At 33.4% G+C, this 27,965-nt stretch overlaps 2 protein-coding genes and 1 long non-coding RNA gene across 4 annotated transcripts; 1 reads left to right on the top strand and 2 right to left on the bottom strand.

Moving 5' to 3' along the window:
• Positions 1-229: 229 nt before the first annotated feature.
• Positions 230-27,965, bottom strand: LOC144553970 (disease resistance protein RPP13-like). Of its 2 annotated transcripts, none has more exons than XM_078302145.1 (4): positions 27,065-27,963; positions 25,475-26,320; positions 21,066-21,419; positions 230-1,142 (listed from the first exon to the last, which is right to left on the bottom strand). In XM_078302145.1, the coding sequence occupies exons 1-4, from the start codon at positions 27,712-27,714 to the stop codon at positions 245-247; spliced, it is 2,748 nt and encodes a 915-aa protein (XP_078158271.1). In that variant the 5' UTR covers positions 27,715-27,963; the 3' UTR covers positions 230-244. The 2 variants fall into 2 exon arrangements, with proteins under 2 accessions (XP_078158271.1, XP_078158270.1); XM_078302144.1 differs by lacking the exon at positions 230-1,142 and adding an exon at positions 18,037-19,129 and having other exon boundaries at positions 27,065-27,965.
• Positions 8,082-9,600, bottom strand: LOC144553975 (putative disease resistance RPP13-like protein 3). The gene is made up of 2 exons (XM_078302151.1): positions 8,966-9,600; positions 8,082-8,219 (listed from the first exon to the last, which is right to left on the bottom strand). The coding sequence occupies exon 1, from the start codon at positions 9,598-9,600 to the stop codon at positions 9,157-9,159; it is 444 nt and encodes a 147-aa protein (XP_078158277.1). The 3' UTR covers positions 8,082-8,219; positions 8,966-9,156.
• On the top strand, positions 19,567-20,890 carry LOC144553979 (uncharacterized). The gene is made up of 2 exons (XR_013511493.1): positions 19,567-19,611; positions 20,628-20,890. It is a non-coding gene; the product is annotated as an uncharacterized LOC144553979 (long non-coding RNA).

The following is a 27,965-nucleotide window of genomic DNA, read 5'->3' as shown; positions in this document are numbered from 1 at the left end:
TTTGTCTTTTATCTTCGAAATGCATATCCTTTGTAAATTTAAAATTTCGAGATTAAGCAAATCAACACACTTAATTACAACCATGATACAGAGTTTTTTTTGTCTTCATCTTCTAAATACATATCATTGATTTGAAAGCATCAATTAAAAGGAAAAGAAATCAATTTCGGCAGTTAGAAGTAAAATACAGTCTTCTGTCTTTAATTTGTCTTGCGTTTTGGAAGCATATTCAACAACTCAAGCTCTACATATCTATGTGCGGAACATGTTTGCAGATGTTGTTGCGGATCTCATCTTCGTGCTTTTTTAATTCGTTGCAGCCAGTTACCTTTAGTTTTTGTAGGTTGGACAGGTATTGAAGCCCGAGAGGCACCCTTAGTTTGTTACATCTTGGTAGTCTCGCTACCTTAAGTATGGGCATGGCACCGGCCTTTATCTCCCATTCTTCTAGATTATTTAGTCTGTCAAACCTCAACTCATGTAGCTGTTGGAAGCCTCCAGCAGAACAACTCATCTTTCGATTCACTTCTTCTCCGTATAACACGAGCACCCTGAGGCTGCGTAGCTTCTCTAGCACTGACAGCGGATCTTCCTTGAACTGGAGACCATAGAGTAAAAGCTGTGTGACGTGGTTGGGAAACATCCCAACCTCAGGTGACAACTTGTTGGGGGATGAGGACTCCTCGAGTATAGACAGAGATTGTAAATGCTGATACAATGGAAACCTTTGCATCTCCACAATTGTTTGCGGCACATCACTACCACGTAATACAAGATGGGTTAGATGATTCAGTGTATCAAGCAACTTTGCCATTAAATCCCATGAAAATAAGCTCTCCACTTTGATAGCTAAATAACGCAAATTTGGTAGTTTAGGTAACTGTGCATTCCATGACTCTCTGCTCTTCACACCCGTGAGTGTTTGCAGATTTTTTAGGTCAGCAGATGATGAGGGTCCTGCAGTATACTCCCCGTAATTTAGCATCACATGCCTAAGTGTTTTCACATTCCATATATCATCAGGCAAGTCGCCATGATTATCTAGATGATGGAAATCAAGGGTCTCCACAAATTTTAAGCTGCTTATGAATGACTCAAAAGACCTTCTGTTGCTACTCAATCTCCCACTAAATTCGCAATACCTGTTGAGAAAAAAGATAATTAGAGCACCAGTTAGGCCTCAGACCTGTTACGTGTATTTTCGTCATTGACCATTTATTAGATAAAACAGAGTTACTAGTTAACAACAATTATAGCATACCAACCTGAGATACACAAGACAGCCAATTAAAGAAAATAAACCAAGTGCCTCAAAGGCCACTAAGAGCTACACAAGACAGCCACCCATACCACAAAAATAACAAGAGTATCTGTTCTTATCAAGTTCAGTACCAGAAATACAAACAAAATCAGCAAAGCCAGAAAAAGGGCAGTGCCATACTAGCAAAATACCAGAAAGCCAATACCATATAACAGATACCAGAAAGACAGTACTAGCAAAATACCAGAAACCCAGAAAAATACGATCAAACCTAAATAATAGCAATTATGGGATTCAAATGGCATATCAACATGAGATCCTCCAACAACAAAGAAAATTCATCAAATCCATAACCAAGATATTAGCGATGAGTGTTCAACAGCCACATAAAACTAAATATTGAGTCTACGCAACAAAATTCCACAACTCCAGCCTCACCAATCGCAAAACTCACCTTGATAGGTGTACAAATTGCAAAAAATCGGACCACACCCAAGATTGGTGTTGGTTCTTGTATGCTCATCTCCGACCAAAATGAAGAACGACAGAGAGGGAAGGAGATCGGGAGAGAGAAAAAATGGCAGCGATCTCAAAGAAAGGAAACATGAGGAGCAAAAGAACTCACAAGAAGAGAAGAAAAAACGTTTAATAAAAGAGACACATCATCTCCATTTGGTTATAAATTGGAGGCCTCCATTTAGTGGAAGATTATGAGGAAAAAAGGTGAAGCGGATCAGAGCAACCCAGTCCAAGAAAATAAACAAAGTGAGGCAACTACTTGCATGGTTGGCTCAACAAGATCTCCGAAAATGTTGTGGTATTGTTTAAACTCAATAAATATTTCTTAAAAAATTCAAATAATTTTAGATAGTGGTGCAACCGACCGCATATTTTGCAAGAAAGATCTATTGACCAATTTAGACATATTAAAAAATAAACAATATGATGTTGTTGCAAAATGGTATGAAAAGCAAAATTGATGGCATGAGCATGTAATCCTTTTTCAAAAAATATAAAATATATTTTGTATATAAGTGTAACACTATGAAAAATTTTAATTTTAATTTATAATTAAAAGTAATATACGAAATGTCTAGATATGTTTTTAAGTGAAATAGGTAATATTTTAAAAGTAACTTTTCATTTTATTTAACAAATCGATAAGATAGTTAAGTTATTTAAAAGTGAATCATTATGAGATTCTCTAGATATCAAACTGACTTATATAGAGTGAATATTACTCATCAGATTTCTGAAATATTAAAGAAACAAATATTTGAAAATTATTAGTGGTATGAGATAGATATATGTAAACATTTATATTGTACAAGTTTCTTTTATGTAATTTTGGACTAATTTGCAAAGTTTGAAATTTTAAAGGTGAATTATGTGAAAATGCCAAATTAACAAAGTACAAAAAGAATTTAGAAATTGATCAACGTGGCTTTAAAGCCACGTGGCCCATGGTGGTTCATCCCATTTTAATTTCCCCTTGACTAAGGGCCTCTCTGCTCTCTGTTTCGGAAGAAAGAAAACAAAGAAAATGAAAATGAAAAAAAGAGAGAATGAAGTCTTCCTCTTTTTCTCTTACGTGAGCCAACAGAGAAGAATTTTCTTGTGAAATTTCATGATTGGACTAGTAGTTTCCATTGATGCTTATTGTTGGATTCAACGTTGACATTAGGTATTTCTTTTCTTCATATCTATTGTTCTTCTTTTAAACTCGATTAGAGTTTTGGTAAAATTCTGAAATTTAGCAAGTTTAAGTTTGCTCTATATGTGAAAAGAAATGAAAATAATTATTGGGTTATTAAAATATGAAGGAACATTGAATTAACAAATTGATGAGGGCAAGCTAAAATACTGTGTGAGTTTAGTTCAAAGTATGTTTAATAGAGTACTTTAATTGATTTTCCTGAGGTTCTTTTGATCCATGAGTTCTTCGATCGAATCTGAATCCAATAATTGTTATGATAATTTGATTCTTTGTTTATGGTTTAGAACTCAACCCTAGATATAACTTTTGGTACCAAGCTCAAATGGATTGTATACTAATTGGTGTCAGTTTACTCTGGTTAATGGTGCACCTTTTTAATCTACTAGGGCTTGTTTGCAAAAGAAATGTAATTAAAGTAGAATGTCGAATTGGGAAAATTTTCAGAATTGTAATTAATACCTATCAGAGGGGCCTTGGTGTAAAGTTACATATATAATAAGTTGTTATATGGAGACTTTGTAAATGAGAATTATAAACAGGTTTTTAGTTGGCCAAGTAATTATTTATAATAGAAGAATAACACTATGACTTTGGATTCAGAATCGAAAATTCGAATTGAACTTGTACTGGACTTGTATACTTTGAAAAAAAAGAAAGAATTAAATGAAGCTGAGCTTGCCTTGTACTGGACTGAAAATAGATAAATAAAAAGAATTTACAAAATGATTAAATAATAGATCAAAAGAGATCTTTATTTGAAATGTATAACGTTGGGGATCTTATAAAAGTGTTTAACTACATGTATAAGAATTTAACTGATATTATAGGATATCATATGACATCGAAACTAAATATATTACTGATTAGAATGTGCATATTATTGTTAACATAGGGATAATTATGATAAAGATTGATGAGACAGAATGATCAGGAATAACATATTGCTATAGATTTCACCTATTTCCCTACGATATCAGGTGCGAGGTTATTGGATTAGTCTGAGATTCATAACTAGGAATTAAATCGTAACTCGCTGTGCATTTTGAATATTTGATTGACTGCATTGATTGAACTGTTGAATCATATGCATAGCCCAATATAACTGAAACTGAATTACAGGTAAGTCTATTGACTGTCATGTTGATATTGTTAATCGATTGGTTGATTCTTACTGTAAATGATTGATCGAGACCACAGTGATTGAATTGAATGAATGTGAAATACTGTAATCCTTGAACCTCCATATAGTGGAGAAAAAGGATTAATATATCGTAAAGTCTAGCTAGCTACTAGACTTTACTCAAGGACCCTTATGCGCATATGATGAATGGCCCCAACTGAATCCAGTACCGGTTGGATAGGGGATATTGAATAAATGTGAATTGTGACTGTAAGACTAATGAACTGTGGTAACTGTCTTATCATTGATTTTCTTTCCGATAATGATAGTATTGTGATATTGATTCCGTATTGTTTCCGTTAATCAAATGTCAGGATAGTTAGAACGGTATAGGCCCTGACACGACAGATACATGTTATAGTATCTATCAGTGTGACCAGACTAGAAATTGTAAAGTTAAGAAACCAAACGTTACTAGACTTAGTGGTTATAAAGATTAGGTCCCAAACGTTATCATACTTAAAGTATTAAGAGATTTTGACCCAAACCATTTATTCTGATAAGATTCTTAGAGTTCTGATTAATTATGAAATATTTGTTGTTCAATTGGATACTGTTATTGAGCATTTGCATTCGTCATTATAGAACTGAACTGATAATTTCTCGTGCGGTGATTTCATTCTGAATATGGATTTCCTTCGAATCCAATAATCTGAGTGGCAATCAGCACTGAGAAATAATTTATTATTTCTCACTCGTTTCCCCTTGTGGGTTACAGGTTTATTATACGAAGATAAAGAGCGCTTCCGGGTAATTGACAGCAGGGCCACCTAAAGGTATGGGATTTGGGTTTATTATATCTGACAGGGTGCAGAGAATATATCTCTAGCATCATCCACTATAAAATGTCAGATAATTATTGTAAATAAATTGGGATGTGACAAAAATAATGGATGCTATTGGCAATGCATAAAAAGATCTGTGCCTTTTATTGTGTTAATTGAATGGTAAATAGATGTGGATGCATCGTCGCACCTCCGGATCGGGGGTGTGACAATAAGTAATTTCTCTACAAATTTAATTTAAATAAAAAACTAATACAAGAATTAAATTGTAATACAAGAATTAAATTGTAATACAAGAATTAAATTGTAATACAATTTATTTCTTCAAATATATAATATTTAAGAACCGAGGAACTAGAAAAATAATTGGTGAAGGTTTTTTAAATTATGAAAAATTCAATCTAAATGTTAGAAGACAAGATAATTTAGATACTATTTGGCATAAAAGACTAGGACATTCTTCCAATAAAATCCTTAAATATATTCATGATTTTTCAAAATAGGATTGTAGTAATTGTGAAGTGTGTAAATTATAAAAAATATACTAAATTACCATTTCATGTATCTTTTTTTTTGAAAAGTTCAATGACAATTACTTTACCATTTCATCTATCAAATAGTAAAAGTGAAAAATCTTTTGAGTGGAACCCTCTCTAATTGAATCATTTAATGGATACAAATATTTTATAATTTTTATAGACGATTTTTCTAAAGTAACTTTGTTACATTTACTAAAAAATTAAAGTGAAGTATTTTCTCTCTTTCAAGAGTTCTATAATTTTATAGAAAATTAATATGATGCAAAAATTAAAATATTTAGATCCGATAATGGAACATAATTTATAAAACAAAAATTCAAATTTCTTCAAAAAAAAAAAATTTACATCAAACAACATGTATCTATACACCCGAATAAAAATGGTATTTCTGAATAGAAAAATAGACATTTGCTTAAAATGACTCGAGTTCTTTTATTTCAAAATAATGTACAAAAGATTTTTTTGGTCGGATGCCGTACTCACCGCCACATATTTAATAACTAGATTGCCTAGTGTCAATTTAAATTATAAAAATCCATTGGAGACCCTTTACCAGAGAAAAATTATAATTAATCATTTGAGAATATTTGGATGCACATGCTTTGTACACAAAAACAAACAAGATAAATTTGATTATACATCAATTAAAACTTTTTTTGGGATATTCTTCACAAAAAAAAGGGTTATAAATGCTTTCATCGATCCAATTGATCACAAATACTATATTTCTAGAGATGTAATATATCTAGAAAATGAGCCATATTACAAGAATGTTGATAATAAATAAATATCCAAGAAATACCAAACATATTTGTATTTCTACAAGTTCGTAATACAAATATAGAAAATACCACAATGGAGGAAAATATCACTCCGATACAAGATGAAAGTGAGATAGAAGAAATTTCACAAAACGAAGAGGAAGAGAAAAACTTGGAATAAACAAGTGTGAAAAATACAATATTAAGAATATTAGCAAGGACAATTCAACCATCAACAAGGTTGATAGACTTTGTGACATACCCGGTACTGAGAAACAAGACAATTAGAGCACCAGTTAGGCCTCCAAACCCGTTAGGGGTATTTTCATCATTGACCATTTATTAGAAAAAATAGAGGTACTAATTAATAGAAAAAAACAATTTCATTTTTTATTTGACCGTTGTGTAACCGTTAGGGACTAGATAGAAATTGGCTATATAAAGCCTCACTATAAAACTTTGATACTAAGATTGCAATAAAAATAAACATTTCATCATACTCTTTGTTTCTCACTTCACAGTTTTATTCTGCAAATATTAACAATACCTTAATTGATGCAATCCATGAAAACAGTCGAAATCTACCAATTCAGTACTCCGTCGACGTCCTGCCATGTGACTAAGCACCTTAAGCAGCCTTTGTCGAGAGCAATTTGGCATTGTCTTCTCAAAGCACAATAAAGAACGGAGATTTGGATTTGCATGTTCCATCAATTCATTGCAACCCGAGTAATGTACCGCCACACGACGTGCCTTGGCGCTGCTTTTCCAATTCTCAGGGTTTGAGCAAATTGTGAGAAAGTTGTCCTCCTTGGCCTTTTGAATGGCAAGTTCGCGAAGGATATCATGTATACGGCAAGTTGTTATGGAATCAGCGGTAGATCTCTTTAATACTTGAACCAAGCTTCTATTGAAATTAAATTAGAAGATTAATTAAATGGGAGTCTTTATTTGGATTATATGAAGTGTATAAGAAAAATGTTAGTTATACTTATACTTAATCTATAAGAAAAATGTTAGTAACAAATATGACATGACTTTTAAAGACCAACTAAATTTTTAAAAAACTAGGATATCTCATTAAAGAAAAATGATCAGTTTAATGAATCTATTATAGAATGTTGATCTATAAAATACCTTTGCACTAGATCTTCTAGAAAGCTCTCAGCAGTATCTTCTAATGTTCTTGATTCTTCTACCGGTATGAACCCCTCAGCAATCCACAACCGCAATAATCGGTGAGCATCGATTTCATGGTCTTCAGGGAAAGCCGCAAAGTACATGAAACATGACTTCAGAACAAATGGCAAGTCATCATAGCTGGTGGCCATGATCTCAGTACATTCTCTCCCATCAGTACCCCAGTTCATAGTTAGCAACATTTTACTCCAAGCAATATAATTGGGATTTTTTTTTATAATAAACCTCCTAAAACCAACAATGCAAGGGGTAATCCACCACATTTTTTAACAAATTGTTTTCCAACCTCATATAGTTCATCGGGATACCCTTTACTCAAATCTCGATTAGGCAAAGCTTTTTTAAGCAAAAGCTCTAGGCTCGGTTCCTCAGTTAAATATGAAAGTTTATATGGTTAAGCATTATCAACAATGTTTTGGATTCTAGTAGTTACGATTACTCTACTTCCAATCCCCGCATCTGGTAGCACTCGACCAATTTGAGTCCATAGATCTCTTTTCCACATATCATCTAGGACTAGAAGGTATTTCTTTGGTTGTGGCTCTTTATCAGCATCAGGCTTACGAGAGTTTGGACGTAAATAGTCTTCTACAGTGTACTTCTCACCATTAAGAGTTTTGTAAAGCTTTGTAAGTAAATACCCTTCTTCATCTTCTAGGTCGATTCGAGGGAGAGGCTCGATTTGCTCTATTATCTTTCTCAAAATATGTATTAGATTGTACTCTTGAGAGATAACTACCCATATGCGAACATCAAAATGTCTCTTGACATCATTGCTGTAGAAAACAAAGCATATAGTTTGAATTATATAGTATTCCTCTGCTCTTATAATTGGTACTTGTACATATATATTATCATAGGGGCTGGTTCTCACACTTTATTTTGACAAGAGAATTTAAGTTTTAGCTGTCTAATCATCTAGTCCGTATATGAGAATTTAGTTTGGCATTTCTCCTTATTTATTAAGTACTATTTTTTTGTAAAACTCTACCAGAGTATCAACAAGTAAACTCATCAGAATTATCTGTAAAAATTTCACAAGATATACCATAATTCTAAAAAAATTAGGTTGAAACCCAATGGGTAAATTTCTACAAAAAAATAGCATTGTTTTTTATTTTGACAAGAACCTTAGAAGAGTAAATTTCTACAGAAAATGTGCCTGGATAAAATCTTATGGGTAAATTTAATAAATCTAAACTTTTGAGGTGCATATATGGAATTTTGCTTTCGAAAAACCATCTTTTCAGGGAATGTTTCAATTGACTTCCTTCAAATTAAAGATACACGTAAGATAGATCAAGTTAACTTGTCTTTTGTTTAACAGCAATATTTGAATACACAATTTTATAACTTTATTTCAACAGCAAGCTTTATTAATTTTTGGACAAAATTTGGGCAGAACGAGTAAAAGAACTTAAGATTCATATAATTAAATAAGATGAAAAGGAAACTAAGGTTCAAATATCATATTATGAAGTTTCCTATTTTTGACACAGTTACTTCATATAATCATATTTACCTATTGTAGACTTTTCGAGCAAGAGTTGTTTTTCCCAGCCCACCAGGGCCCACAATTGAGGTGACAGCGTGCCTTTTATTGCTTGTGTCAAGCAACTGATTTATGATGTTGTCCCTGTCAGAATCGAAGCCGACAACATCAGGATCATCAATCTGATGTAGCACAGGGGGCCTGATCGGTAGCCTCAGCCGCTATCCACTGCCTTCACCCAAAGAGTTGATTCCAAATCTCTCTCTGCTTTCATTGATCTCTTGAATCCGTGCCAGGATGTCATTCATCTCATCAGAAAGGTTGTGCAAAGCCGGGAGCTTTTTGCATTTCCTCCACATCTTTTTAGCAGCCCCAACAATTCGAGAACATCCTCTTCTTGAAGGGTTCTCGGGAACCTTCAAGAAAAAGACATTGTCTATCACATCTTCTATGTCATAAGCCACATCTCTGACCTCCTTCACCCACTGCTTCTCCCTCTCATTTACAATTTGCTTCATATCGGCATCTTTAAGGAAAGCTTTAATCCTACTGAGCTCACGACTCAAAGTCTCCACCTGCTTACCCACACCTTGTATTTGTAAAACCTCCTTAACAACAGCATTCGACAACTTATCCAAAACAAAACTAACTATGCCCTCGGCCATCTTTCAAGTTGCTTCGTGTATTCTTGTCGATCTTGACCAATATCTTGGCTGTCCAAACTGGGTGAACAATTGTACCAGTAAATTCGAGTAAGAACAGTCTATTGATAAACAATGGAAAAAAAACGTAACAAGGTACCATTAAGTAAGATAAGGAACGGTATATATTGCTCAACTTGTAAGGTTTCAACATCGTACTACCTCGACAACAAATTTAAAGAAGTCCAACATAAATTTAACGTAACATACTAACAAACAGTTAGAGACAGTGACACGTTCATAAGATTACTCAAATATCATTCTTTACTGTCTTGAATCACTCACATCTTGTTCTGTTAACACACGGTGTGATTTGATGATCAGATCAATCCAGTTGATGTTAGTTGGAAACCAACAAATAGAGCTTACATAAATTGGTTAGGAACACACTAAATTGACATATTTGTCACTGAGACATTTCATCTAACACCCTGTACATGTGCGTCAAATAAAACATATCAGGATAAACCCCCCCCCCCCCCCCCCCAAACAAAAAAAAACAAAAAAAAAAGAAAGAAAGAAAGAGTAGAAGGCACCACCACTTATTGGAAGGCTAGTTCTCATAATGCATTCAGATTTGTTTTTATAATTATGAAAGTATGCATTTAATCAGAAAAACACATGCATTCACTAATTATGAGCTACAAAACTATATAAATATCACACTATTTACTAAGTTATCCATGCTAATGTTAAATTGTTTTTTTACTCAATTAATTTAAAGGTCTCTAACTGAATCATATCCCTTGTCAAAAGATAATTTAAAAAGCCAACCGAATAAACAATTTTTACAATTAAGATTTGTGCAATTAATACACACAATAATAGGCCACAATTATAAATATGGCAATTCAATATGATGGTACTGAAATAAAATGGCAGAGAAATTTTATGAATAATAAATAAATAGGACTCATACCTTGCGTGTTTGTGTCTTCGTATGCTTTGGAGTTTCAACTACTATTTGTTATTATTTCTTGCTTAAAATGCTTTGATGTTGCACAAGCTCAGAACTTGAATAAGATAGCAAGATACCAAAACCTGGTTTCATCAGCAAGTCAAGGATAGATGAGATTATAAGTTTAGAATATATGCGGAAAGCTGATGTTGTCTTAAGTTTAGTCTATGGAATATATTATCTTTTCTTTTAAAAAAGATAAAGCACAAAAAAAGACACCAAAAGAAAAAGCATAATTAAAGTTTATGGCGGACACTCCAAACCATCAGGCATGCATGATACAAACACAAAATTATACAACAAAAAAATAAAAAATATATATGAGTCCGTATTTGTGTTGGTCTAAAAAAGATAACATATTTATTACAATAAATTATTCATTTAATACACATTTATAAATTTGCAAATCACCAAGTTTGGAATAGATTAAATGATAATTAAGTTTTCATATATTTAGCATTTTTAGTTTTCAAAGAAAAGCTGATGTTAATTAAAATTGAGATTGAATAGTAACAGATCGATCTACCAAGTGAAATGTAATTCCTTTGTTAATATAAAGATGAATCTTTAACATAATACAAAATAAAATAAAAAATAGACGTTTTCTTCTTAAAAAAAATAAAAATATATGATTGCACAATAAATTAAAGAAATCAAATTTGAGATAAGTTTAAAAATTATATTGTCTGACAACATCACTTAATCAAAATATATAATAGCGTCTTCACAAGTATAATTTACTGTTCATCGAAGCAAATTTTTAGTGTACACTCTATAATCCACATTTTTTTCACCGCCATATATAATGTAAACATAATGTTAGCAGTTTATGTGCTTTGTAAATTTATCTAAAATAGCACATGATGGCACATCCATATTTTTTTACCGCCATATATCAATTTACAATACATTTACAATTATCTCATGTGTCATTATGAGATGTTGGATGTGCCATCATCTAGAATGTATTTTTTTTTTCTTATAACATGCTTGTCTAGTGCATTTTAGACAAATTTACAAAGCACTGAGACAAACTGGGCCATGTATACTAATAAAAACCTGATCAAATTCGATACGGTTTTATCTGTGTAAGAGCTACACCTAAGCCCATATATAAGCATAAAAACTAATGCGCAGAAATGAAAAAAAAAATATATATAAGACCAGTAAATAAACAATTTTTACAATTAAGATTTGTGCAATTAATAAATCCAATATAATAGGCTACAATTAAATATGGCAATTCAGTATGATGGTACTGAAATAAAATGACAGAGAAATTTTATGAATAATAAATTATAAATGGGATACCTCTGTGTGTTTGTGTCTTCGTATGCCTTGGAGTTTCAACTACTATTTGTTATTATTTTTTGCTTAAAATGCTTTGATGGTGTACAAGCTCAGAATTTAAATAAGATAGCTAGATACCAAACCTTGTTTCATATCTGCAAGTCAGGGATAGATGAGATTACAAGTTTAGAATATATGCTGAACTTGTAATAAGTTAAGTTTATGGAGGCATAATTAAAGTTGACAATATATTATCTTTTCTTTTAAAAAAGATACAGCACAAAAAAGATACCAAAAGATACAAACACATTAGCCACAGGCCACATAATTATACAACAGAAAAATAGAAATTATTATCAGTTCATATTTGTTTTGGTTTAAAACAAATTACATATTTATTACAATAAACTATTCATTTAATACACGTTTATAAATGTGCAAATCACCAAGCTATATCCCAAACATGATTAGCAAGTTTGGAATAAATGAAATGATATATATGTTTTCATATATCTAGAATTTTTAACTTAAATGAAAAGCTGACGTTGTTTAAAATTGAGATTGAATAGTAACAGACCAAGTGGAATGTAATTCCTTTGTTAATATAAAGATGATCTTTAATATAAATACATAATTGAAAAAAGAGAGGTTCTCTTCTTAAAAAAAATGAAAAATATACAATTGCAAAATTTGACATTAAAATGTTCACAGGAGACAAACTCAGAATATGAAACACCAAACATAGTACATATCAGAGACAAAACGATGCAAGAAATAGAGCAACAAACGTCAGTTCTGATACAAACACAATGCTCATTTCCAAAATTACTAAATGATTTGCCAAAATTACTCAGAATAATTAAATCATGTCTAAACATGTATAACATCAATTAAGAAGTAATTTCTCAAAATTACTAAATGATTTCATGTGGCATAAGTGATATAGGTTATGTACTAATCCTCATCCTCCTAATTTTTCTTTTAAGACAGAAATATCAAGATGTCCTCCTCCGATGGGTCCACCTAATTTTTATCAAGAATGAAAAAGAAAAAGGAAACATGAACAATAATGCTGATGCATCACCTAATTTTTTCACATGAGATCAGGCCCAGAGAATACGTAACACCAAACGGAGTAGTCTTCTCTGTAAAAATATCTTAGTTTGGGCTTTCTGGATTTCTTTCGGAGTCGTCTGGGCTTCGTATCATTTATTTGGGCTCGTTCTTCCTTTTTGTTTTCTATTTTTCTTGGGCTTTTTATCGATTTGTCTGAAAACCTGAATGAGCTTCAAAATGGTGTTTCTTTTTTTGAGATAGAAAATAGTGTTTCTTATAATTTCATGTTTGAGTTCGGAGAGTACCTTTGGTACCAGTCCTGACTCAAATTCCGGCCACGGTACTGAATGAAGATGTGTTAATATTGCAATTAGTCCCTATAAACGTTTAATATTCATACAAATATATTAAATTTCTTGAATTTTCAAGTAACATGCAGGTTTCATACTACTACTTTGATCAAATGCAGAAAACAAGGAATATGCTTATATGCATAGTCACCCTTATATTTATAATATTCCTATTATATTCTTTTATTGTTTTTTTTTTTAAATGAATAGGAAAGTATAAGAAGAAGGCCTATTAAGGAAAATAAGAAAATATATGCAATTAAACACCTCAATTATTATTATTATTATTATTATTCTTATTATTATTATCCGTTTTATCTTTTTTCATAACTTATTGGTACTATTCCTTCTTAATGAAATTTAAGTACATAACAAAGTAGGGTTGTTTCTATCCAAAAGAGTTTACTGACAGTGTAAGATGTAAAAATTGCAAACTGGACCTTGTAGATTTGGAAAATTATTTTTTTTCATTTTTAAAGGGTTTATTATGGTAAACATGTGTTTAGAGAAAAAGAAACCTATAGGCCTTGTTGAATAAGAGAAGAAAAGAAGAATATGGAATTAAGAATTGATGACTATTCTAGTCTATTCTAAATGTGTTCGGCAATCTAACAATTGGAATAAGAAAAATGAACAATTATTAAAATACAAGCATAGTAGAAAATGACTCTTATGACCTTGTTATATTATGGTGCATCAACCATATTTCAACAGCACAATAACATAATGTTAAATTTCACAAATCATATGAACAAATTAAATTAAATTAAATACTGTATCACAATCGTATATGCCAATCCCTCGTTTATTTTTACCAGTTCGAAGAAAGAAATTTCTGTTGCAGATTAAATTGCTACGTCCTACGTGTTTCAAAATTTTGCACAAATCAGTATGTTTTTCTTCTTCTTAAACTTGTAAAATAAATGGAATTAGCACACCACGAAGGTTTAATGGATGATTAAGAAGTACTTTTACTGTGGGTTCGAAATAAACAAAATGACCTAACAAAATAAGTTGACCAGTTGAGAATAGTTTACTCAATCAGGTGAAAGACAAAAATTAAGTACTCTTCAACTAGAACTAGTAATGAGGCAACGAGAGGAGAGACAAACTTTTTTATGCTGCGGTGAAAGAAGATAACACGACTAAAACAGAGCATCAGGTGAGATTGAGAAATATGTTCATTAAATGAGATCTTATTTAAAAGAGAAAATTAAGTATAGTGCTTTCTTAATCTTTAGTTTGTTGTTTTTTCAAAAAATTGTTAGGGATCGAGCTTAAGATTGAATGGGGAGAAACCTCTTTCTCTTCTCTTGCTTTCCTCTGGAACCGTGCTCAGTAAAAGAAGTGGAGAATAGAAAATAAAGGTCAAATGCCACATCAGCATAAAGGTGAACCAAAAGTGGTAAAAAAGTCTGGTCTAGCACAAAGGTGTTGTTCAAGGACAAAATTGGAACAATAAGAACCCTAATCAAGGCCTTGGGCCGAACAAGTTTACTTTTCTCTCAAAAAGTAACTATGAATTTGGGCCACAAATACCAGAACTTCCATTTGGTAGTGCTAGTGCTTAATCAGTCTTTAATCAATAAGATGTAAACGGATTTGGATTTGGATTTGGTTACTCACAAGTTCAGAATGGGTTAATTTGGTTCTACACCTGGTCAAATCGGTTTTTCGGTCCAAACAGTGTCGAACCGGGTTTAATTGCATATGGTGGCCGAAGTTAAATTAAGTCTAATATGGGTCAACCCAGGTTTGACACTTCCAATAGTCTCAGTGGATTTGGGACTAATCTCGGAGAACCTGGGTTTCGTGCTTACTAGATGGACCGGAGTGTCTAGATTATGAAAATATAATTTCATAGAGGAGGGTTCCACTGCCTCAATTATTCATGCCTTCATTGTTCCTCCAAATCTGAACCGTTTATCAATCATTTTGATCAATGGACTGGATTAAAAACGCTTCAGTGAAAAAAATTGTCAAATTCATCTCCAGTTCACCTCCAATTCGTCCCCTCCCCCCTCTCATCGCTCTTTCCACTCCCCACCACATCCCGACCAGCGACTACGACACCCCCACACAGTGAACTTCCCCTATGCGGATCCCATCTGAGCGTTCCGCTGCGCACTCCTTCTCGCGACCTTTACCTTCCTGTTTTCGTCCCAAACGCCCTTCCTTCCTGACCCTCCACCGAGTCTCCTCCGTTCACTGTGCTATCTCTTCTCCGACACCAGTGAATCTCTCTCCTCCGCGTTGCAAGGAATCGAAACAGAACCATGTCTCTCTCTCTCCCTATCTCCATGCTTCAGAATTTTCAATGTGACGTTAGAAATTTAGATCAATTGCGCACATTTCAAACTGAAATTTTGGGAAAACTAGATCTGTTTTGAGTTATTTTTTTTACATAAATTCACATTTATTTCTATATTTTATTAGTGATTTGGGCAAGTTGGGGCTAGGAACAGCAGGGAACTATTCGCATGGTTGGCGGCTAGGAACAGCATCTTAACACATGATAACTTCAAAAGCGAGGTTGGGTGATGGCCAGCGCATGTCTGTTATGCAAATATGCTATTGAGACGGTTCAGCACCTCTTTGAAGAATGCCACTTCACGACACAACTATGCAAAGCTAAGATTACACCATCTAGGTGTCGGATGGCCTACCAAACCAACGGTGGATGTAACAAACATGGCTAAATCGGGTCAAATGACCAAGACACAGAAAGTAGGAATGATCATTATGCAGTTCATAACATGGAGGGAGCGATGTGCAAGGAGCTTCTCCGACTTGAACAAAACCACATAAGTTTTAATGGAAGAAATAGCTTGGCACATTAAATTTTACGATGGAGGCCGCTGCGGAAGATCATAGAGAGGTGGGAGGGCCCAAATGGAAGGAAACAATTTGCTTCAAAGAGAGGAAAGAGATACTGGTACACTTGACTCACTCTTTTGGCTATTAGTCAAAATATAGAGTTGTAGCACGGTAACAAATCGTAATATGCATAGTACCATAGACTCACTCTTTTGGCTATTAGTCAAAATATCTTGCTAATAAGACCTTGGTGGGACTGATACTGAGCACTGGTAATATCGATTAGAGACAACACGACTCTCTATAATTTTATTAAATAACTCTTTTTAGGAAGTTGATTTCCACTTCATCCAGCCTTGAACATGTTTCATGATGTGTTAATTTAGCTCCATGACATGAACTAACATGAATAACATCCCCTGAGCATTTTTGGTACCAGTTTGAAATATGCAGTAGAAAAATTAATGACTTTCGATTTTCTTTTCTCTGATGACCTCCGTGCTTCCTCTGCTCTAGTGTATCAATGTTATGCGTTGGGAAACTATTTATAGGCCTTATTCGATTGCTACAAAAAAAAATTAAGGAGAATTAATTAAGTTGCATAGTTTATGTTAAGGTAGATTAAATTATTCATATTTGATTAAAATTTCTTACTTATGTTTTGTTTTAAACAAAATCAATTAGAAAGAAGAGAGAAAATGAATAATATTTCTTTTTCTCTAACTACAAGCACGATCCACAGATAAAATAAGTCAACCCATCCATAGAGAGATTTTTTTTTTTCAGTGGTAACATGGCTGACTAAATATATGGAGGTGTCTTATTATAGATGGAAAATTAATAATGAGTAATTAAATAACAATAATTTTAGTCAACAGCTGATTTTGCTTGCTAATATTTTGCATGACAGTAAATTAAATAAAAATAAAAATGTAAATTAATAAATAAGCAAATATTATTTTTTGTAAACAAAACAATTTTGCAACAAAAGCAAACAAAAAAGTCGGCTAGATTACAGAATATTAATTAACGAGTTTAAAACAATAACTGAGTCTTGTTCTACTTCCTATATTTGTTGGACAGTACCTACAGAGAACTGATCAAATTATAATACTTCATTTATGCAAGCTATGTATCTCTAGGGGTGTTCATCGGGTCCGATTAAATCATTTTTAAACCAAACCGAGAGAATTCAGATTAAATGGTTTTGTTTTTCCGGTTAAATGGATAGGTTCGGTTCTTTTTTTTTTAAAAATTGGATCAATTGATCGGTTCAGTTCAGTTTAGATATTTTACAATCGGATAGATCGAACCAATCACAAATTTTAAACCCGTCTTCCGTCCATACGAAATATTTAAAAAAAATACAAAAATTGTATTACTTGGTTCGATTGAAATCAAACCGGTTATTTGGTCTAGCCCGACTGTCCATTTGTATATTCATTTGTATCTACAATTTTCTGTTAACTTTTGTTTGTTAATTTGGGAGAATTATCAAATCCCCATTTATTTGTAATCAGGGGAAGATTATCAAATCCCCCTAATTTATTGTGTATTATATCCCATTGCCTTTAGTCTGCATCTTTTGTAATACGTGCTACTGCGAATCGGACAAGACTTCATCAATATAAATTTTAAATCAAAACTTTAAAAAATATATATTAAAATTTTTTTCAAGATTTATAATAAATTTGAAATTCTGATGCTGAAAAATGGACCAGACTTCCATATCCAGGTCCTAAAATTTTCTTTTCATTTTTTTTAGAACTGATAATATGTTTATATATGCGGCAGAATTTAAAATTGAGATCTTTTTCCTAGAAGTATAATTTAAAATTTTATAATTATTAAAATAAAATTAAACCAGAAGTTACAAGCAATTTGGCATGATACAGATTTTTTTTGTCTTCTATCTTCGAAATACATATCTAGGAGGAACGTGAGTAAAATATATATGTGTACCACAGTACCGAAACAGAATACATAGTCAACAACTCAAGAATAAATTAAACCAAACAACAAATACAAATAAATTAAAAGGAAAGAAAATGATAGCAGTACGGGAAGGATCCAAACACTAACACAAATAAATTAAAGGAAAGCACTCTACAAGAACTATTTTCACCACGATATGTTGGGAACATGTTTGCAGATGTTGTTGCGGATCTCATCTTCATGCTTTTTTAACTCGCTGCAATGATATACATCAAGTTCTTTTAGGTTGGACAGGTACTGAAGCCCGAGAGGCACCCTTAGTTTGTCACAGCTATTTAGATTCACTACCTTAAGTATGGGCATGGCACCTGCCTTTATCTCCCATTCTTCTAGATTGGTTAGGTTGACAAATACCAACTGGTTTAGTTGTTGGAAGCCTCCAGCAGAACAGCTCATCTTTCGATTCACTCTTTCAATGCTCAAGAAGAGCGACCTGAGGCTGCGTAGCTTCTCTAGCACTGGCAGCGGATCTTCATTGAACTGGAGTCCAATGAGTAGAAGCTGTGTGACGTGGATGGGAAACATGCCATCCTCAGGTGACAACTTGTTGTTGAGGGATGGAGACCGATCTTCTAGATTCAGATATTGTAAATCCTCATAAAATGGAAACCTTCGCATCTCAACTATGTTTTGCGGCACTTCATTGCCAAATAATATAAGACGGGTTAGATGATTCAGTGTACCAAGCAACTTGGCTATTAAATCCCATGAAAACGAACTCTCCACTTTGATACCTAAACAACGTAAATTTGGTAGTTTAGGTAATTGTGAATTCCATGATTCTCTGCTCTTCACACCCATGAGTGTTTGAAGATTTTTTAGGTCAGTAGATGATGAGGGTCCTGCAGTAAACTCCGCGATACATAGCATCACATGCCTAAGTGTTTTCACATCCCATATATCATGAGGCAAGTCGCCATGATAGTATAGTTCACTGAAATCAAGGGTCTCCACAAATTTTAGGTTGCTTATGAATGACTCAAAAGACCTTCTGTTGCTACTCAATCTCCCACTAAGTTGGCAATACCTGTTGAGAAAGAAGATAATTAGAGCACCAGTTAGGCCTTAGACTCGTTAGAGGTATTTTTGTCATTGACCATTTATTAGATAAAACAGAGTTACTAGTTAACAGCAATTAAAGCATACCTACCTGAGATACACAAGACAACCAATTAAAGAAAATAAACCAAGTGCATTAAAGGCCACCAAGAGCTGCACAAGACAGCCACCAGCAAAAATAACAAGAGTGTATGTTCTTATCAATTTAAGTACCAGAAATACCAGAAAAACCAGCAAAATCAGAAAAAGAGCAGTGTCGTACCAGCAAAATACCAGAAAGCCAATACCAAATAACAGATACCAAAAAGACAGTACAAGCAAAATACCAGAAACCTAGAAAAATGCAATCAAAACCTAAATAACAGCAATTATAACATACCAACATGAGATCCTCCAACAAGCCATAACCTAGAAAATTAATCAAATCCATAACCGAGAGATTAGCGATGAGTGTTCAACAGCCACATAAAACTAAGGATCGAGTCTACGCAACAAAATCCCAAAACCCTAGCCTCACCAATCGCTAAAATCACCCTCATGGGTGTACAATTTGCAAAAAAAGAGGAACAGCGGAGAGGAAAGGAGATCAAGAGAAAGAGAAAAAAAAAGGCAGCGACCTCAAAGAAAGGAAAAATAGGAAGCAAAAGAACTCTCAGAAAGATAGAGAACAAAAATGGTTTAATAATAGAGACACATCATCTCCATTTGGAAAGAAAATGGAATCCTCCATTTCAAGGGGAGATTATGAGAAAAAAAGTGAAACGGGTCAGAGCAACCCAGTCCAAGAAAACCAAGATCAAGTGAGGCAACTAATCCAGCAACTAATTACGCAGTTGGCTCAACAAGATCTCCCAAAATGTTGTGGTATTGACCAACCAATTTTAATTATTTGTTCAAAAAATATTTGTTCAAAAAAATCAAACAATTTTAATTAGTGGTACAACCAACCAAATGTTTTGCAACAAAGATGTATTGACCGATTTAGACCTATCCAAAAATGACCAATATGTTTTGTTGTTGCAAAATGGTATGAAAACCAAAATTGATGCCATGGGAGTATGTAATCCATTTTCAAAAAATATAAAAGAGATTTTGTATATAATTCCAAGAACTAATTTAATTTAAATAACAAACTAATACAAGAATTAAATTGTAATATAATTTATTTCTTCAAATATATAATATTTAAGAACCAAGAAACAAGAAAAATAATTGGTGAATGTTTTTTAGAAAATGGACTCTACCTTTTAAATTATGAAAAATTCAATCTAAATGTTAGAAGACATATTGGTCAAATCCACAACCAAGAGATTAACTATGAGTGTTCAACAGCCACATAAAACTAAAGATCGAGTCTATGCAACAAAATCCCAAAACTAAATAATAGCAATTATGGGATACCAACCTGAGATCCTCCATCAGGTAAGAAAATTGATCAAATCCATAACCAAGAGATTAACTATGAGTGTTCAACAACCACATAAAACTAAAGATCGAGTCTACGCAACAAAATCCCAAAACTCTAGCCTCACCAATCACCAAAATCACCTTGATAGGTGTACAAATTGCAAAAATCTGGGCCACACCCAAGATCGGCATTGATTCTTGTATCCTCATCTCCAACCAAAAAGAAGAACGACAGAGAGGGAAGGAGATCAGGAGAAAGAGAAAAAAGACAACGACCTCAAAGAAAGGAAAAATGGGGAGCAAAAGAACTCTCAAGAAGAGATCGAGAAGAAAAAAGGTTTATTCCACTGTTATGTAACCGTTAGGGACTAAATAGAAATTGGCTATAGAAAGCCTCACTGTAAAATCTTTGATACTAAAATTGCAATAAAAACAAACAATTCATCATACCGTTTGTTTATCAATTCACTGTTATATTCCGCAAAAATCAACAATACCTTAATTGATGCAGTCCATGAAAACACTCGAAATCTACCAATTCAGGACTCCATCCTTCCATGTAACTAAGCACCTTAAGCAGCCTTTGCTGAGAGCAATTTGGCATTGGATACTTAAAGCACAACAAAGAACGGAGATTTGGATTTGCATGTTCCATTAATTCATCGCAACCCGAGTAATGGACTGCCACACGGCGTGCCTTGGCGCTGCTCTCCCAGTTGTCAGGGTTTGAGCAAATTGTGAGAAAGTTATCCTCTTTGACCTTTTTGATGGCAAGTTCACGAAGGAGATCATGTATACGACAACTTGTGATGGAATCATTGGGAGATCTCCCTGATACTTGAACCAAGCTTCTGTTGAAATTAAATTAGGAGATAAATAAAATGGAATTCTCTGGATTATATGAAAAATGCTGGCATGAATATAATCACAAGTGTATTTAAACTAAATAGAATACTTAACCTACAAAAAAATGTTGGTCATGGATATTATTTAACTTTTAGAGTGTCAATTAAATTAGGAATGGAGATGGATATAGGTATATTAATTAACTGGAGAACGGAAACAATTAACAGATATTAGGAAGTTCCATGCAACAGTTCAGCAAGTAAGATGCTGACGTGTCACGCTGAAAATGAATAGAACGATCTAGACTATGAATTTTAGCAACTTTTGTCGGAGTAGCTATCTCCTATATATATGCAAGCATTGTAACTAAATCATTTAGGGGGCGTTTGGTTTGTGCTTTTGAAAGCCAATTCCCAGGCATTATGATTCCCTGGCAAGCGATTACTGCGTTTGGTAAAATAACGAAGGGAATAGATACGGGGATCCTTCATTCCCTGCTATTTCGATTCCCTCGTATATGGCTATCGCGATGGCCTAAAAAAAGGCGGAACTTTTTCATTCCCGGCCGACGGAAATCGCACGAAGCGCGCTACTTCTTATTTTTTTTCATTCTCTCTTTTGTTTTCTCTCTCCGTGAGCTATTTCTTTTTCAGCGCAAGTCACCTCTCTCCCTTCTCGATCCGACTTCTCCTTTCTGACAGAGACCATCCTCCAACTTCTCTCCTTTCCGATGGAGACCACTCTACTTCTCCGTTTGCACTCTCTCTCTTCTCCGATTTTCTCTCTTTTTCCATGTTGTATTTTATCTTGTTGATTTCAATTGGCTCCAATTGCTTAGAATGGTTGATTTTAATGGGTTTTTATTGGTCTGAATATGGATTTTTGAAGTTCTTTTGTCTTATTGGAGAGAAAGAACCTTCAACCGACAATTATTAACCGGTTTGTTGAATTAATTTACTTGTACCGTTTATATTGGATGCTCCAATTGATTCATTTTAATGTTTTTATAAGAATCAATTTCATATAGTATAGTTACATAATATTAGAAGTTGTGCTTCTATAATGCTTTTATTTATTGTGTTACTTCTGGATCAGTTCTAGTAGATGTACCTATAGTTGGGAATGTACCGACTGTGGTTTTGCCAAGTATGGGTTGAAGTAGTGCTACTGAAGGTACTGATGCTGGTACTGTTGTTGTTTCACCGATTAGTGAACCAGTTAAGAGGGGTCAGGGTCGTCCACGAAAGAATAAGGCCAATTCAGCAATTTAGTCTTATTTTTCTTCTAATTAACATTGGGACCAGGGCAGAGGCATGATTTTAGTTTATGGGGGTGAATATACACACAAATATTTATGATACCCTGATTGAATACATATAGCATATAGAATATATCTTTGAACTGTTAAGCTTACAGAAAGAATTGGAAGACGGATTCGATTTGTTAAATGCTAGTTACTTTAAAGAAATTTGGGGTTGCATCACGTGGTATGAGACCCAATGTATTTCTATGATTCATCCTTTAATCAAAGAGAAGGATAATGAATTTTAAGCATTTACCACCACTACTAGAAAATACATTACCAGTTCAAGTATAATCTGACATGTGAGGGTTTTTCTGAAATTTTCGAGTCTGACATAGCCTGAAAGCAATTTCTGAAAATTTCAGAGGCAGTTTTGAGTAAACTGAGAATTTTCTGGAAATCCAGATGTACTCTGTAAATTATTATACAAATATGTTCATTATCGGTAGTCAACTGCATCAAGATCAATCTAAATCTATTAAATAATTTTGACCAGGTCTTGAGATTATTCTGGCAATATCAAGAGATACCCATATTATGGAGTAGCAAACAATGAATCTCAGCCTGCAGAGTCTACTGAACCTCATCTTAATCCCAGATCATTTACTGCTGAACTCTTGGCTCAATGCAGGTCCCATCTCAGAACCAAACCGCTGAGACTTCAACTGGTTATGTGAATCCTAACTGTTAGTTTATTTTTTTGGAGGCCTAACTGTTAGTTTATTTTTTTAAATATCTATTTTACCAGTAACAGTCTAGTTTTTTTATTTTATATCTAAAAACAATAGCCTGATGCCTAAATATTGAAAATCGTTTGCAGATAGCTTAACAACAGTCGGGCATGGACATGGAACACAGAAAGAAGGAGGCTGCTGCCTGAGTTTTTTTTAGAAAATTGCCTTTCAAATTGAAAGAAACGTTTTCTCCTGTTTTGTTTGTATTATTATATTCTTATAATTCTGGCTTAATATTAGTTCTTGTAGTATGTTCTTATAACTCATGTCTTAAAATTATTTACTGTCTTTATGACTGTAAAGTATTATGATTTGTCTGCCAAATTCTGTACCGAATTATATAGCCTTCTTTTTCAATCCTATTCTGATTATTGTAAAAAAGGACAAATTTTGAGAAATATATATTTAAATTATGAATGTTATAAAATTAATAATTGTATGTTTAATTCAAATCCTACACGAATCCAACCGCATAATGAGAATGCTATATTTATATGAATTAAATAAGTTTTTTTTTTGACAAAATATAGTTAATAATTTAAAATTAGTACTAAAGACATGTTTTGATAGTCATTACAATAATCATGTGCAAACCAAACATGGTAATGACACATTCCATGGAATACTAAAGTTATAGCCATGCGCGAACCAAACATGGTAATAGTTTATTCCCTGGAATGGTATTCCTTGGCATGACATTCCTTGGAATCCTTCTATTCCCTGGAATGGTCTATAGCACGAACCAAACGCCCCCTTAAGAAAAAGATTATCAAATTGTTGCTATGTTACATGATGCTTCATATATGATTCCGTACCCGTATCCAATATGCATCGGATGCTGCATCGATACCCATATCCGTATCGCCGTATCACTTTAAAAATTACCGTATCATCGTATTCGTATAGTATTTGATACAATACCCATACCCGTATCCATACAACATAGATTTATTGTGTTCAGCACTTTATTTTTCAGCTTTTGTCGTTTTCCTATATCAGAGTCATATATAGTTCAAATTTCTCTTAATTATTTAGTTTCTCTGAAATCTGTGCAATTCCAAGTTCAAATAGGTTGAATAAATATTGTACAATAGGTCTTAATTCTTAAATACTCAACATGCTGATTCTTTTTGATGAGTTGACAAATCATGATACTACCTACAATGACAAATCTGAAGACTGGAACATATTTTAAGGATTCAATTCATGAAAAAGGGTATTAGGGTGGAACTGATGGTTTAACATTGTTTTAACATATGGCTTGTTTTGACATTATTAATTCATTTAGCTTGTTTTAATATTCTTTCATCTCAGCTGTGTCTGGTACATAGTGTGTATCAGTGGTACTTGCGGTTTAAGAGTCCGTTGTTGGTTTAAAATAGTGTTGAGGTTATAGAGTGTAGTTGAGAAAAATAGTGCATACCTGATTGATTTAGGGTATAAATAAGAAATTTGGGTAAGTACGTAGTTGATATTGGCAACAAACTAATTTTTGTGGGAAAAGAATAATGGGTGAAAAATTTAAGGCCCTTCTTCTTGGCTCCTATCAAGTGGTTTTGATTACTTGTTTGAAAAGATGTTTGGGTGTATATAAGAGAAGAAATAATGCACCCAAGCTATTGGTAATTAATAGAAGAAACAAGATTCGGAGAAGGTATTCTTTTTTATGTTACTTAATTTGTGTTACTCGTAATGAACGGAAGAAATATATCTAATAATTAGTAATCAACAGAAGGAGCAGGGTATTGAATAAGGAGCAAATATGTCCATTAAAAAAATTGTTATTATTTAATTATTTTTTAAATGCTAAAAATAAGAAGTGGGTGTATTAATGAAATAGTTAAGTTTAGATGAGAAAATAACTAATTTTCAACTTTGTATGGGGAAATATCTAATGGATGAATTTATGATGTGGATATATATCTAAATTTCAATACGTAAGATATCTTATCTAACAAAAAAAGCAAAATCAACTGGTAATTTTAATGAATATGTAATAAAATGAAGAAAAAGGGAAGTATACCTTTGCACTAGATCCTCTAGGAAGCTCTCAGCAGTATTCTCCAAAGTTCTAGATTCTTCTATCGGTATGAGCCCCTCAGCAACCCACAACCGAAATAATCTTTCAGCTTCGATTTCATAGTCTTCAGGGAAAGCCGCAAAGTACATGAAACATGTTTTGAGAACTAATGGCAAGTCATCGTAGCTGGTTTCCATGATCTCAGTACATTCTCTCCCCTCAATACTCCAGTTCATAGTTTGCAACATATTACTCCAAGAAATATAATTGGGATTTTTTTTTGATAATAAACCTCCTAAAACCGACAATGCAAGGGGTAATCCACCACATTTTTTAACAAATTGTTTTCCAACCTCATTCAATTCATCGGGATACCCTTCAATCAAATCTTGATTAGGTAGAGCCTTTTTAAACAAAAGCTCTAGGCTCGCTTCCTCAGTTAAATATGACAGTTTATATGGTACAGCATTATCAACAACGTTTTGGATTCTAGTTGTTACGATTACTCTACTTCCAATCTTGGCATCAGGTAGCACTTCACCAATTTTAGTCCATATATCTCTTTTCCATATATCATCTAGGACTAGAAGGTACTTCTTTGGCTGTGGCTTTTTACCAGGTTGAGGGTCATGAGAGTTTGGACATAAATAGTCTTCTACAGTGTACTTCTCACCATTAAGAATTTTGTAAAGCTTTGTAAGTAAATACACTTCTCCCCCTTCTAGGTCGTTTTGAGAGAGAGTTTTTCCCTCAACTTGCTCTATAATCTTTCTCAAAATATCCATTAGATTGAACTCTTGAGAAATAACTACCCATATGCGAACATCAAAATGTCTCTTGACATCATTGCTGTAGAAAACAAAACAGATAGTTTGAATCATTTAGTATTCCTCTGCTCCTATAATTGGTACTTGTACATATATATTATCATAGAGGCTGGTGCTCACACTTTATTTTTTTGACAAGAGAATTTAAATTTTTGCTGTCTAATCATCTAGTCCGTATATGGGAATTTAGTTTGGCATTTCTCCTTATTTCTTAAGTACTAGTTTTTGTAAAACTCTACCAACAAGTAACTCATCAGAATTAAAAGATAACAGAACTCCCTGTAAAACTTTCACAAGATATACCATAATTCTAAAAGAACTGGCATAGATTTTATTTTCGAAAAAAATTAGGTTGAAACCTAATGGGTAAAATTCTACAGAAAATTTCTACAAAAAATTAGCATTGATTTTATTTTCACAAGAACCGTAGAAGAGTGTCTGGCTAAAATCTTATGGGTAAATTTAATAAATCTGAAGTTTTGAGGTGCATATATGGAATTTTGCCTTCAAAAACCATCTTTTCGGGGAATGTTTCAATTGACTTCCTTCAAATTTAAGATACGTAAGATAGATCAAGTTAAGTTTTGTTTAACAGCAATATTTGAATTGCACAATTTTATAACTCTATTTCAACAGGAACCTTTATTAATTTTTGGAAAAAATTTGTGCAGAACGAATAAAAGAACTTAAGATTCATATAAATAAGATGAAAAGGAAACTAAGGTTCAAATATCATATTATTAATTTTTCATATAATCATATTTACCTATTGTAGACTTTTCGAGCAAGAGTTGTTTTTCCGAGCCCACCAGGTCCCACAATCGAGATGACAGTGCGCCTTTTATTGCTTGTGTCAAGCAACTGATTTACGATGTTGTCTCTGTCACGATCGAAGCCGACAACATCAGGATCATCAATCTGGTGTAGCACAGGGGGCCTGATCGGTAGCCTCAGCCGCTGTCCACTGCCTTCACCCAAAGAGTTGATTCCAAATATCTCTCTGTTTTCTTTGATCTCCCGAATCCGTGCCAGGATGTCATTCATCTCAACAGCAAGGTTGTGCAAAGCCGGGAGCTTTTTGGGCTTCCTCCACATCCTTTTAGCAGCCCCAACAATTGGGGCACATCCCCTCGGGAGCTCTTTTGAAGGGTTCCCGGTCTCGGGAACCTTCAAGAAAAAGGCATTATCTATCACATCTTCTATGTCGTAAGCAATATCTCTGACCTTTTTCACCCAAAGATTTTCCCTCTCATTTATAATCTGCTTCATGTCGGCATCTTTCAGAAAAGCTTTAATCCAACTAAGCGCATCGCTCAATTTCTCAACTTGCTCGCCAACACCGTGTATTAGTAGAACCTCCTTAACAACAGCATTCGACAACTTATCCAAAACAAAACTAACTATACCCTCGGCCATCTTTCAAACCAATTTATTGCCAATTTATTCGCGTGGGTGAGTTATGTACAGAAAACCGGTAAATTCGAAGCTGAATCGAAATCGGCCGATTTATTGAGTGATTTCGAATGATTATCACAAAAGTAACTGATTTTGGTGATGTTATGGTAAGAGATATCTCAATTTTTAGATATCAAAGAAAGGGAGTCAGATATCGGAAAAGAGATAAAGGAGGAAGTCTTAAAAGAGTAAAGCAGCTTCTAATAGTGGAA

This window comes from Carex rostrata, chromosome 5 (genome assembly GCF_964058835.1).
Source record: "Carex rostrata chromosome 5, lpCarRost1.2, whole genome shotgun sequence".
Classification (NCBI taxonomy): Eukaryota; Viridiplantae; Streptophyta; class Magnoliopsida; order Poales; family Cyperaceae; genus Carex; species Carex rostrata.
Note: the sequence above shows the minus strand (reverse complement) of the source record. Positions and strands in the feature narration are given on the sequence as shown.